Genomic DNA, 14,719 nt, shown 5'->3' on the forward strand with positions numbered 1-14,719 from the left:
AGAGATACAGCACTGAAACAGGCCCTTCGGCCCACCGAGTCTGTGCCGAACATCAACCACCCATCTATACTAATCCTATATTCCTACCAAACATCCCCACCTGTCCCTATATTTCCCTACCACCTACCTATACTAGTGACAATTTATAATGGCCAATTTACCTATCAACCTGCAAGTCTTTTGGCTTGTGGGAGGAAACCGGAGCACCCGGAGAAAACCCACGCAGACACAGGGAGAACTTGCAAACTCCACACAGGCAGTACCCGGAATCGAACCCGGGTCCCTGGAGCTGTGAGGCTGCGGTGCTAACCACTGCGCCACTGCGCCGCCCTATAGGTAGGTGGTAGGGAAATATAGGAACAGGTGGGGATGTTTGGTAGGAATATGGGATTAGTGTAGGATTAGTATGAATGGGTGGTTGATGTTCGGCACAGACTCAGTTGGGCCGAAGGGCCTGTTTCAGTGCTGTATATCTAATCTAATCTAACCACGTTCTCCGAAATACTCTGCAGCTGCTGACCCCTTCCACTACCTCCAGCCACGTCGTCTTAACGACCTGGGGAGGCCTCCTCCTTCCGTTAGATGGGAAGAGGACCTCCCGCCTTGCCTCAGCCGCCTGGAGAAGGACATGTAAGGAGTCCTTTGAGAAGCGGGGGGCCAAGCGGCTACTTCTCCCTTCCATTGCTGCAAGCAGGTTCTGGTGAGGTTTTGTTTTATTTTCAATTGTTGGATTGGAGGACACTTTTAAGTCCTCCTCCAGTCCTTTCACCCTCAGTCTCTTGTTTTTCCTTTGCAGCAGTTGCTGTTCCCAACATCCTCCTTGCTGCAGCTAAGCCTCTCGGAGCCACAGAGGTTGCTGAAATCTTTTTAAATGGCTTTCAGCAACCTCTTCCAGTTCTTGCCCCATCCCCGCCGATGCTTTGCCTCCCCCCTGCGCGTGCCCATTTCATTCAGAAATACACAGCGAGGCTGCTAATTGGCTGCCTCACGCGCGATAGTGGCGGGAGTGAGGCACGGAGTCGGAGCGAGTTCTTCACCAACTTCTGCCTCCCCGAATTCTGAGTCGCCGACAATGGCAAACTTACGGCGTGTGTGTTTTAGACTGGTTCTGGTGCCATCAGTGTTCAAGGTCTGCTTACACACATGAAGACTGGCTGCTTGGGCAAGATACTGGTAACGGTGGTATTGAACTCTGACATGAATTTAGAGGGCAGAGCAAAGTGTCAACATACCTGAAAATATAACTAAAATTTCACCTCAAAAATACAACTGATACAGATTCTGTAACATGCAGTTGCCTGATCTTAGCTGGAGCTGCAGTGTTGATGCTGCTGTTTGCCTTACTTTTCAGGTTTAGATAGGGAAAAATTAGTCAGGGTTTTTTATCAAGTGACTGCTATTGTATTGTATGTGGTGATTGATTATGAATAGCATCTGTTGTAACTGAAATAAGAACAGAAAATGCCAGAAATGCTTAGTATGTCTGGCAGCATCTATGGAGAGAAAGAGAGACAATGAATGTTTTAGGTCAATGGTCAATGAACTTTCGTCAGAACTGTGCTGACATTCACTGTAGTCTCACACTTGGAAACCGCATTTAATGAATAGTACCCCAGTATCTGTCACTGCCTTCAGAAGAAAGGGGGTAATGGTAGAAAATTAAAGAGGGAATATCAATGCAACTCTCCATGGTAATTATTTTTATCTTTTTTTCCTCTTTTTTTTAAATTCAGGCCAGTGAATACGCTGACACTCACAGGACAGTTCAGCTTTGCAGAAATTCATTCCTGGGTTGTCTTCTGTCTCCCCGAAGTACCAGATAAAGTTCCGGTGGGTGATAGTGCCACATTTTACTTTCAGAACACATTCCTGGATACACAATTGGAATGTTCTTACAAGTAAGAGAAATGACTATATTGGCTGGATATAATTGTCAGTTTGTTCGTTGATTAATCTAAATAGTGAATTCTAATAATTCTAAATAAGCCATCCTTTATTAGTCAGTGGCAAAAGCCTTAATTTGCCATTATGGTCTGTATTCAACTCTTCAAATGCAGGTTGGTCAGCAAGGTACCATCAATTATATAACCTAACATCACAGCATATAAGAATGTTGAGAAGTACCTGCATAAAATAAACTATTAGTTTATAATAGTCTTAAATAAGAATTATACGACAGTGAGTACATGCTCAAACTAGCATTACACAACATGCTGGACATGTATCTATCCCAGGACTTCAGTGTGCTTCTGAGTTATGTTGTCACTTTTGCATTAATGTGCATTAAAAACCACTTTGGATCAATAAAAAGTGGAAATATCACTTCACAGTTACACTTGTAAACTAATCACAACATCTCTGTGGCAAGCAAGAGGCTTTTGAAATTTTAGTAGAAGTTCCACAAAGGAAGAACCAGATCTACGTAACATAATTTAAACAGCAAAACCAAGCATTATTCTCAGTCAGAGAGCCATGATTTCAATCTGGAGACTTCTAGTGGTATTTCCTGTTATTCTGCCAAACCTGTCAGTTTGGCACAGTTGTTAGCCTCTGAGATTATGGGTTCAAGCTTCACTCCAGGAGTTGAGCAAATAATCACTGCAGTACTGAGAAAGAACTGCAGTGCTAGAGCTGTCATCCTTTGGATTTTCCAGCTTATGTTCGTTGCACACAAAGCACTTTGCTCTAAGTTCTGCCGCTCCACCTTGCCTTTCTCCTTTAAGACACTCCTTAAAACCTACCTCTTTGACCAAGCTTTTGGATATCTGACCTAATATCTCCTTTTGTGACTCGGTGCCATACTTTGTTTATAATGCTCCTGTATAGTATCTTGGGAGGTTTTATTATGTTAACAATGCTATATTAAATATAAGTTGGTGGTGGTAGTGGCAAAAAACTTCATTCCCTAGCCACCAATTCCAACCCCTCCCTTGCTACCATCTCCGACTAAGCTGCACCCACAAAATTAGCATCCTAGTTGACCCTGAGCTGAGCTTCCAAACACATATCCTCTACATTACAAAGACCGCCTACTTCCATCTCTGTAACATTGCTTGTCTCTGTCCCTTCTTCAGCCTACTTACTGCTGAAATTTTCTCATCCATACTTTTGTTATCTCCCCAACTTGATCATTCCAATGAGAACAGGAAGTGCCGGAAATGCTCATCAGGTCTGACAACATCTGTGTAGAGAGAAACAGAGTTAACGTTTCAGGTCTGTGACCCTTCATCAGAACTTCCGCCATTTTCTGTTCTCATTTCAGAGTTCCAGCATCTGCAGTATTTTGCTCTTGATTATTCCATTGATGTCCTAGATGGCCTCCTATGTTCCATCCATCTAGCACCAGTGTGCTTGCTGATCTACATTGGCTCCTGGTTCAACAGTGCCTTGATTTAAAAATTCTCATCCTCGTGTTCAAATCCAGATAGACCCTAGCCCCTCCCTACTTCTGTAACCACACTCAGCTCTGTTACCTTCAAGAACTCTACATTCCTCCAACTTAGCTTGTACATCCCCCATTTTCTTCACCCCCACCATTGGCTGCTCTACCTTCAACCATCTAGGCCTTAAACTCTGGAATTGTCTCCCTCTGCCTTCACGTCTCTCCCCCTTTAAGATGCTCCTTAAAACCTACACCTTTGACCAAGCTTTTGTTCACCTGTCCTAAATCTAATGTCTCCTCCTTTGGCTGAGTGTCAATATTTATCTGATTATGTTCCTGTGAAGTGCCTTCGGACATAATACTCTTGTTAACGGAGCTATATAAATGCAAGTTATTGTTCATTTGAAAAATCTGCCCTTTTACATTTTTCCATTTGGTAAATTTGAATGATAAGTGCAGTGAATTGCTCTTTAAAAAAATAAATTTGCATCTTTGCATTTTTGCATCTAATTAGTTTTGCTAATCAGGTTTCCCAAAGCTATTCACCAAAGGGATTTTCCTCATGTTATTTCCGGGTCTGTTGTCGACTAATTGGTAGAGATTGATTGCTGTGATCGTCAAAAATCTCTTTAACATTGTATCATGTGCCTACCAGGATGGTAGAAGGTGAACTAGATGGTCCATATGACTGGTATTGTATTATTAAGACCAATCCTCCTCCCAGCCCAACTGTGTAGCTAGCCTTTTCGTACTCAAAAAAAATGGTTAAAACTATAAACTTTTTATTGTGCAGTGGTTTTTATTTTATTATTAATTACCCATTGCAACGATGTTGGGCTGGATTTTTTTCTGGAGTCGGAACCCTGACGGGCACATTTCTGGGTCCCAATTCCGCATCAGCATTGGCGCCTAACGAAATGGCCAGTTAGTGGCCACGCTGTGTGCTTGCTGCCCAATTATATATGATGGGTGGGCTCCCAAGGCTGGAGGGTCAATAGGAAGCCCACCAGTCCGGAGAGATTGGGCACCCCACCGTCAAATGTGGGAGCTGTTAATATATGTAGGAGAGGGCACCTCAAGATGAAGGCACCCTCTGAAGAGTTCATAAAAAGTTGAAATTAAAACTCGCCACAGCTACCAGACAATTACTGAGGAGGGGTAGCCCTGTGGCCATCTTGCAATCATGGCCATGGGGTTTAAAAATGGTAGATCTGCCGCTGGGAGGCTCCTGTATCCTGGGGCCATGTTTCGGATTTAGCGGGGGGCCCACATGGCAACTGGAAAAGAGTGTCCTTAATATGCCCTTAATGATGCCTAACTGGGTATCCACCACTTGCGGGCAGGTAACTGGTCGTTCCTGCCACCAAACTGGCATGTTCCAAAAAGGCCCGGAGGTGGAAACGTGTCAGCAAGCCGGCAGGTGATGGGAACTTGCGGGCCAGTCCGCCTCTAGTCCCGCCTCTGCAGCCATTTAAAAGTTCGGCCCAGATTGTATGAAAACAATGTTATGTACAGTGAGGTACTTGATTAATGTATTTACTTTTTCTGTCCCCAACAACATTGGGACTTAATTTGCTACATTTGGAAATTGTTTGTTACACATTTGTTTCAATTTTCTGACATATAGCACTTTTATTATCTTAGACCAGCCACCCCAGAGGAAATGAACTGGGCTATATAAAGTATTTTATTTATTAAATTTTTAACAGTTTGTTGCAGAATAGTATCCTTGTTCTGAGTTATTCTGTTTTTTTGTGATGGATTTGCTTTTGAGGATTATTTAATTAGTGTACTTTGAATTTGATTTCAGAAAAGGTGAAGGATCTTTTAAGTCGGACAACATCTCTACCATTTCCATCCTGAAAGACATATTAACAAAAGAAGCTACAAAAAGAAAAATCAATCTCAACATCTCATATGGTGAGAACCAATCCACAATTTAATTCAGTGTCCTTTTCAGGTCCTAGAATTCCTTTATTTATGAACTGTTTTTCCTGAAGGATATGTGTCTTCTTTTTAAAGATGTTAATGAGGAATCCATAAACTACACATTAAAATTGATCCATCCCAAATTGGAACATCAGTTGCTTTTGGCCAAGAAAGTCCAGCTGATCGATGCTTTGAAGGTAAGTTGCACAGACGTTCAAATAACAGATCATGAGTGAGTCTCATTCTCTCTCTCTCTCGCTCGCACATAAACAAAATGGATTGTGCGTCTAGGTAGACTGTGCTGCAACAATCTTTTCAACTGGAGTGGCAGGATTGTTAGGCATTCTGTTGAATGCTTCCAATAAAAAATATTTTTTGAGAATGTAAAAACTGTTCCTTTTTTCAATTAAGTAAGAAAACAAAACAAATTATGAGTTGGTTAACTTTCCAAGACTAATTATTGGCTCCACTAAACTCCCTGTGTGAAAAAACATGCATCTATATTGGACAATAATCCACCTTCAGTAATCAAGTGTAGTTGCTCATATAAATGCACTTTCTGAAAACTAGTAGTTTGCAAGTTCTCCCTGTGTCTGCGTGGGTTTTCTCCGGGTGCTCCGGTTTCCTCCCACAAGCCAAAAGACTTGCAGGTTGATAGGTAAATTGGCCATTATAAATTGTCACTAGTATAGGTAGGTGGTAGGGAAATATAGGGTCAGGTGGGGATGTTTGGTAGGAATATGGGATTAGTGTAGGATTAGTATAAATGGGTGGTTGATGTTCGGCACAGACTCGGTGGGCCGAAGGGCCTGTTTCAGTGCTGTATCTCTAATCTAATCTAATCTAATCTAGTGTGGTGCTTAAGGTTACCATGTGTCCCTGGAATGGAACACAAATTTCTCAGACAATGTTTCGAACAGCCTGGGAGAATTGCCACATTTCAACTTTGCACCTCATAGCACCGCTCTGTGACATTGCTCCGCTGCCAGTACAGAGAGCTGACACTAGCTCAGGAGTGTTGTGTTATTTCAATAGTAGCATTGCTATCTTCTGCACGCTTGGATTAGCAAGTCTTACAGGTTTTTATTGGGATTACCTTCAGCTATATTTCGGGTACCATTAGTGTAAACTAGCACTGACACTTATATAAAAATGCCTTTAAGATATTAGAGATTTAAGTTTTTTTAAGATATTAGAGATTTAAGAAGGGTTGAATGACCTTTTCTCATTTTTGACTTTCCTTATGTTATTTTTTTCTGTTGTCTTTACCCCTCTTGTGCCTTCTTCTGCTTTCCATGACACATTCATGTCATTTTTTATTTCTCCTTCTCAGATACTTTGCCCCTCACTACTCCACCCTTTCACTATTCCTCTGCCTTCCTACTTTCCTGTCACCATTCCAGGCATGAATCCCTCTTGGAAAACACCACAGCTATCCTCTGTCCCTCTATCAACATTCTTCAAAGGGCCCATCTCATAGAAGTACTCATAGAATCTTACAGTGCAGAAAGAAGCCACGCTTCTTATTGTGCCTATGCCAGCTCTTAGAAAGAACTATAAAATTATACTTAAATTGGGACTTGAGGGGTGGTGGGGGCGAGATTGGGACTGGAGGCAGTCAGGAGATTAGGGCAGAGGGAAACTGGGCTGAGGATCAGGACAATTAGAGCTTGAGCAGAAACAAAAACAAGAAATGCTGGAACCACCCAGCAGGTCCGGCAGCATCCGTGGAAAGAGAAGCAGAGTTAACGTTTCAAGTCAGTGACCCTTCATCGGATGAAGGGTCCGATGAAGGGTCACTGACCCGAAACGTTAACTCTGCTTCTCTTTCCATGGATGCTGCCGGACCTGCTGGGTGGTTCCAGCATTTCTTGTTTTTGTTTCGGATTTCCAGCATCCGCAGTATTTTGCTTTTATTTTAGAGCTTGAGCAGGGTGGGGAACAAAAGAATAATGAGCAGAGGTGGGCTGGGCACAGGGCCCAGCATTTCTTACAGAGCCAAGAGGAGCAGCCAGTGAAGGGGAGAGTGAAACCTGGGGACTTATTGTGTGTAAACAGTGAAAGATTGTTTCCAGTGGTGGATGAATGTAGAACAAGGGGTCAGAGAATGATGATTCACACTGCATACAGGGCTCATCACAAACTCCAATACATAGAGGAATGAGAGGGACTGGATCCAAGTATGGGCTGGAAGTGGACCACAGTACTGTGGATTTCGGAAAGCAGTCCTGCTCTCCCTTTCCCTGCAATATCTTCAGTGTGCTCCAATGGTTCTTCTAAGGACTGCTGTTTCGATTGTTGCAGAACTGGAAAAACTAGTCGAAGCAGACTCCACTTAGTTTTTCATGCATTTTGCAGAACGGTCCTGAAACATGATCACCATCTAAAATGTGGCTGCCTGGATCCTAACTCTCGCCTCACCCATCCCCCCTGTGCTCAATGGCCAGCATTAGCCTCCGATCCACCAACACCGCAAATGTAAAATTCTCAACCTCATGTTCAAATTCATTCATGGTCTCCACGCTCCTTATCTCTGTAACCTCCGCCAGGAACTCTGCATTCCTGCAACTCCTGGCCTCTTAAGCATCTTGCAATCCCTTCACCCCACCATTGCTGACTCTGCTTATGTAAATATAGGTGGTTGTTGTTGTTGTGCTTGCAACCATCTGATCCTAATCTCTCAAATGACTTTTCTGATACTCACTGCATCTTGACCTCTGTCTCCTCCTTTAAGACCCTCCTTAAAACCTATTTCCTTTAGTCACCCTCTTAATATCCCCTTCTTAGGTTCACTGTCAATTTTTGCCTGATTATGCTTTTGTAAAGCACTTTGGCATGTTTTCCTGCATTAATGATGTCTTATAAATACAAGTTGTTATATTTACAGCAATAGAATGTAGAGAATCTCTGAAGTTAAGTGTAATGATCTATGACCAGGTGATCCATTTCGTTGCAGGAGCTGCAACTGTATGAAGGGAATGTGGATTTCCTAATACCTGAATACCGCTGCATTTTAGAGGAAGCTGATAATCTGCTGGAAGAGTATAAGAAACAGCCTGCTCACTTGGAGAGATTGTATGGCAAGTACTGTAACTGGACAGAAGGAATACTATGAATAGTTGAAAATATAATTATGCTGATAGGTGTGCAAGTGCACATTACACAGCACAACCTTGGACCTGTTGCATTACTTTCAGTTTCTCCACTCACTCTCCCTCCACAACCATATTTTCCAAGCTTCAGTATGGCTTGCACTGTTAATACTTTTGAAATTCTTAATGGGATGGCAGGACTGACGTATGAAGAGAGATTGGGTCGATTAGGCTTGTATTCGCTAGAGTTTAGAAGAATGAGAGGGGATCTCATAGAAACCTACAAAATTCTAAAAGGCTGGACAGACTGGATGCAGGAAGGATGTTCCCGATGGCGGGGGAGTCCAGGACCAGGGGTCACAGTCTAAGGATGAGGGGTAAGCCATTTAGGACTGAGATGAGGAGGGATTTCTTCACCTAGAGAGTGGTGAACTTGTGGAATTCTGTATCACAGAAAGCAATTGAGGCCAAATCATTAAATATATTCAAGAAAGAGTTAGATATATTTCTTGGGACTATAGGGATCAAGGAATACGGGGAGAAAGTGGGAACAGGGTACTGAGTTTGGATGATCAGCCATGATCGTATTGAATGGTGGTGCAGGCTAGAGGGGCCGAATGGCCTACTCCTGCTCCTATTTTTCTGTGTTTCTATGTTCCAGCTGAAACATTCTCCGGTGCGTCAGGGAAGCTTAAAGCTCCTATAGCAGCAAACCTATGCACCAAATGATCTTTTCTCTTAAAGGTGGCAACGTTGGTGGGTCCAGAGGTGAGGGTCATCCTTCAGTAACTAAATATTTCATCAATAACAACAACAACTTGCATTTATATAGCACCCTTAACATAGTAGAACATCCCAAGGTTCTTTACAGGGGAGATTATTAGATAAATATTTGACAGCTAAGCGCATGAGGTGATATTAGGGTAGATGACCAAAAGCTTGGAAAAGAGTGAGGTGATAAAGAGTGTCCTAAAGGAGGAGAAAGAGCTAGAGAGGTGGAGAGGTTTAGGGAGAGAATTCCAGAGATTAGTGCCTATGCAACTGGAGCCATTGTCAGCAGTGATGGAGCGATTAAAATCGAATGCACAAGAAGCCAGAATTGGAAGAGCACAGAGATCTCTAAGGCTTGTTGGGCTGGAGGAGCGGTGAATCACTGAACAAATTAGCATTGAAAGGGAGGAGGTATTAGCAGTTTTAGCAGGCTTAAAATTGGATAAATCTCCAGGCCCGGATATGATGTATCCCAGGCTGCTGTGTGAGGCAAGGGAGGAGACGGCAGGGGCTCTGACACAAATTTTCAAATCCTCTCTGGCCACAGGAGAAGTGCCAGAGGACTGGAGGACAGCGAATGTGGTACCATTATTCAAGAAGGGTAGTAGGGATAAACCAGGTAATTACAGGCCAGTGAGTCCAACATCAGTGTTAGGGAAACTATTGGAAAAAAATTCTGAGGGACAGCATTAATCTCCACTTGGAGAGGCAGGGATTAATCAAGGATAGTCAGCATGGCTTTGTCAGGGGGAGATCATGCCTGAGCAATTTGATTGAATTTTTCGAGGAGGTGACTAGGTGTGTAGATGTGGGTAAAGCAGTTGATGTAGTCTACATGGACTTCGCTAAGGCTTTTGATAAGGTCCCACATGGGAGATTGATCAAGAAGGTAACAGCCCACGGGATACAGGGAAATCTGGCAAATTGGATCCACAATTGGCTTAGTAGCACGAGGCAGAGGGTGATGGTCGAGGGTTGTTTTTATGATTGGAAGCCTATGACCAGTGGTGTACCGCAGGGATCGGTGTTGGGACCCTTGCTGTTTGTAGTGTATGTCAATGATTTAGACTTGAATATAGGAAGAATGATCAGTAAGTTTGCAGATGACGCAAAAATTGGTGGTGTTGTAAATAGTGAGGAGGAAAGCCTTAGATTACAGGATGATATAGATGGGCTGGTAAAATGGGCAGAGCAGTGGCAAATGGAATTTAATCCTGAGAAGTATGAGGTGATACATTTTGGGAGGATTAACAAGGCAAGGGAATATACAATGGATGGTAGGACCCTAGGAAGTACAGAGGGTCAGAGGGACATTGGTGTACTTGTCCATAGATCGCTGAAGGCAGCAGCACAGGTAGATCAGGTGGCTAGGAAGGCATGTGGGATACTTGCCTTTATTAGCCGAGGCATAGAATATAAGAGCAGGGAAGTTATGATGGAGCTGTATAAAACGCTAGTTAGGCCACAGCTGGAGTACTGTGTACAGTTCTGGTTGCCAGACTATAGGAAGGATGTGATTGCACTGGAGAGGGTGCAGAGGAGATTCAACAGGATGTTGCCTGGGCTGGAGCATTTCAGCTATGAAGAGAGACTGGATAGGCTAGGGTTGTTTCCTTAGATCAGAGAAGGCTGAGGGGGGACCTGATTGAGGTATACAAAATTATGAGGTGCATAGATAGGGTAGATAGGAAGAAACTTTTGCCCTTAGCGGAGGCGTCAATAACCAGGGGGCATAGATTTAGGGTGAGGGGCAGGAGGTTTAGAGGGGATTTGAGGAAAAACCTTTTCACCCAGAGGGTGGTTGGAATCTGGAACACTGCCTGAAGGGGTGGTAGAGGCAGGAACCCTCACAACATTTAAGAAATATTTAAATGAGCACTTGAAATGCCATAGCATACAAGGCTACGAGCCACGTGCAGGAATATGGGATTAGAATAGATAGGCTTAATGGGCGGCACAGACAAGGTGGGCCGAAGGTCCTGTTTCTGTGCTGTATTACTCTATGACTGTATGACATAGGATGTCATTTGTGACTTTGATAAGAGCTGTTTCAGCACTGTAGCAGGGGCAGAAGCCTGAATGGAGAGTTTCAGACATGTTGCAGGAAAGGGTGGGCATGGATTTGGGAGACGACATGTTCAAGGATTTAATAAATCATTATTAAATGTTTGAAAATTGTACTCAGACTCTGGTGCTTCTGCATTTTCTACATTACAGCATTGGCTACACTTCAAAAGTAATTCATTGGTTGTAAAGTGATTTGGGACATGTTGAGGTTGTGAAAGGTATTATATAAATGCAATTTTATTTTTATTTTCCCAAGCCTGAGGATATTTGGCCTGAGGCCAATTGTAATGTCACACTGCCACCCCACTGAGATCAGTTAACTTAGCAGAAACTGTGTGGCCTTCCTGATCTAAATAGCTCACCACCACGCCAAGTAGTTTATTTACCCTGTGTGTCATCGGAGGAAGCACCACTAATTACTACACCACTGTAAATTCCCTGTCTTCCATGACATCTGAAAACAAATTAGAAACGGAGATAAAATAAAAATATTATACAATATTGAAGTGCCGATGAGAGGGCACAAGTTTAAGGTGATTGACGAAAGAGCTAGAGGTGACATAAGGTTAAAAAAAATTTATGGAAAGAGTGGTTAGGATTTGGAAAGCACAGCCTGATAGGTTTAGTAGTAGCCTTCAAAAGGGATTTGGATAAATACCTGAAGAAGGAAAACTTGCAGGGATATGGGGAAAGAGCAGGTAAGTGGGACTAAGTGGATTGAATTATAGGATCATAGAATGGTTATAGCAATGAAGGAGGCCATTTGGCCCGTCGAGTCTGTCCAGCTGTCTGCAAGAACAGTTGCTCATCGAAAGAGCTTGGACATTCTCGATAGAATAATACAATGCAGAAGCAGGCCATTCAGCCTATGATTACTGGGCTACCATTTCTTAAAGCGCAAGAGAAATGTGTAGTCCTTTAACTGTAAAGTCTGAGGTACATCTTTTTTATTCACACTAATTCTCCTTTCTCTTCCTCAAATAGGCATGATAACTGACCTCTTCATAGATAAATTCAAATTCAAAGGCACCAACGTGAAAACCAAGGTTCCTCTTTTGCTGGAAATTTTAGATAATTATGATCCTAAAAGTCTTGTGGCATTCTTTGATTCAGCCTAGAGAAACTACTGAAAGCCTGTTGAAAAGCAAATGTAAAGTTCCTGACCATGGCTGTTTTATAATGGTGAAATATGATTGGAAGCAGTTCACGAGTAGTGAAACAGACATTCAATTTTATTGACGGGGAGAATAAACAAGAACTGATCATGTTACTGTAAAGATATTTAAGAGATGAATTTCTCTCAATCGTCTGCCTTAATTTCGACAGGGGATCTGTGGAAACCCTGGAGAAATGGTATGAACAATTTTTACTCTGCTTCTCTAGGTTTCCTTGGATCTTTCCCTAAATATATGGCAAATAAGTGTGAGAACCCTTGTGAAATTTCATCCCTTAATATCTTGCAAAATATGCAGTATGATTATAATATGATGTATGTATGAGCTTGCATATTTTTAAATGGTAGTTGTGAGAACTATGTTTAAAATCCATTTTTTGAAGTTTGAGAATGATGGGCAAAAGCACCATTCTTTTGAGGTTACCCAGAATGGATGTTCCAGCCACCTAACTCCCCCGCCCCCCCACCCACCTCCCACTACCCACTCCACCTATACACATATCTTGAATGTAGATTAGCAGGCTCAGGCAACACCTATTTGAACTTTTGAGAAATTTGTATTCTAAGCATCAGTTTTGAAATACTCTTGAGAATCCAGAAATGAGAATCCTGGAATGAGGTATGTCAGTCTTTCTCCCACTTGATTTTTCTAATTTACTTATTTATATATGTGTTTGCAACTTGTATTAAAAGTATGTCTTTTTCCCCCCTCCTTTTTCTTTGAAATGCAATAATGGGCACAATGTGATTTTCCTAATCTCCGTCTGGACCAGCACTATTGCTTACACCTGTCATCATAAAATATTTGACATAGACTAGAGGCCCATATACTTTGTAAGCTAACATGTTAACCCCCAGTGTCTTACAAGTGTATTTTCCAGCTGAGAGCTAACATGCAGACTATTTTGAGACATCCTCAATTTTTGACATACTGGAGTAAAATATAAAGATATGGAGTTACTCTTATTAATATCATGTACATATAATAAAATCTTAATATTGTGTAATAATTATAGGACACTACTAAATAGTACAACTCCCTATATGTATTGTTATTATAACAACACTAGTTGTTGCAAACCTTTTCAATGTTAATGTTCGTTCCTGTCCAAGTTTCTGTTAAATTTCCAGCACTGAAATACCATGTAGCTTCATACACTGAAGAATGTGTAACAATGATGGTCATCTTTTTGGGGCAAATACAATCTAACATAGCCTCTCCAATAATGTTACATTTAGGCAATTGTTCACTGAACCATTTTTAAACTTTTGTTCTTTCATTCCACTGTTTAGTCATTGATGCAGTGATTGTATTGTAAATAGAATTGATTGTAAATATGGTGGTGTTAAAAATATCATTAAATTGCGATACGTTCATCAGATCTCCATTACAACACTTTTTTTAGTTTGGTCACACGTTTCTGTTGAAAACCTGACAGAAAAATTGATGCAAGAATGTAAGAAAATACGGACTGTGACAAAGATAAACTCCTTGTCTTGGTTGACCACATCCTCCTCCTCCAGTGCCTTCCTTTGTTGTCCAACTGGCTGGGACTACCCTCATCTAGTTCCATTCTTATCTATCCATACCTCGCCAGAGAATCATCTTCAGTGACTTACTCCCGCACTGTTATCTCTGATGTCCCCGAAGGATCTAATCTTGGCCCCCTCCTATTTCTTACCTATATGCTGTCCCTTGGCGACATCATCCGAAAACACAGTGTCAGTTTTCCACATGTATGCTGATGACACCCAGCTCTCCCTCACCACCACTGCTCTGGACCCTGTCACTGTCTCTGATTTCTCACACTGCTTGTCTGATGAATACTGGATGAACAGAAATTTCTTCCAAATAAATATTAGGAAGACCGAAGCCATTATTGGTCCCCGCCACAAACTCTGTTCCATAGCTACCTACTCCAGGCTGATAACAGCCTGAGATTAAACCAGTCTGTTCGCAGTCTTGTTGTCATATTTGACCCCGAGATTGGCTTTTGACCTCAATCTGCACCATATATATAATAAATATAAGACTTGATCGATACATTAGAATAAAACTAAAATCTACAGTGTATTTTATAAATATCATACAATTAAAATCAGTGCTCAATTACTCAAATAGATCTTGGAAATAAAGTTTAAAAATTGCATAATAGGGGATAGTAAAACTGAAGAAGTCTGAATTTTTCAGCAAATTAAAATCTAAGGTTTTTTGATAATAGTTAAGTAAAAACATTTCTGTTAACCTCTATAAAATAAAGTGATATCAGCAAAGGAAAAGCAGCTGATTGGTGAGTAGCTGGT

At 41.9% G+C, this 14,719-nt stretch overlaps 1 protein-coding gene across 3 annotated transcripts in view; it reads left to right on the forward strand.

The window, feature by feature from the left end:
• The window catches only part of bbs7 (Bardet-Biedl syndrome 7), a 119,908-nt gene extending 106,130 nt beyond the window's left edge, over positions 1 to 13,778 (forward strand). For all 3 annotated transcript variants that reach the window (XM_068042284.1, XM_068042290.1, XM_068042298.1), the window contains exons 15-19: positions 1,734 to 1,898; positions 5,193 to 5,302; positions 5,405 to 5,508; positions 8,268 to 8,391; positions 12,226 to 13,778. In XM_068042284.1, the coding sequence (XP_067898385.1) occupies positions 1,734 to 1,898; positions 5,193 to 5,302; positions 5,405 to 5,508; positions 8,268 to 8,391; positions 12,226 to 12,359 (637 nt within the window). In that variant the 3' untranslated portion in view covers positions 12,360 to 13,778. The remainder of the gene's footprint in view (positions 1 to 1,733; positions 1,899 to 5,192; positions 5,303 to 5,404; positions 5,509 to 8,267; positions 8,392 to 12,225) is intronic.
• Positions 13,779 to 14,719: the final 941 nt, after the last annotated feature.

This window comes from Heterodontus francisci, chromosome 1, assembly GCF_036365525.1.
Source record: "Heterodontus francisci isolate sHetFra1 chromosome 1, sHetFra1.hap1, whole genome shotgun sequence".
NCBI classification, from domain to species: Eukaryota; Metazoa; Chordata; class Chondrichthyes; order Heterodontiformes; family Heterodontidae; genus Heterodontus; species Heterodontus francisci.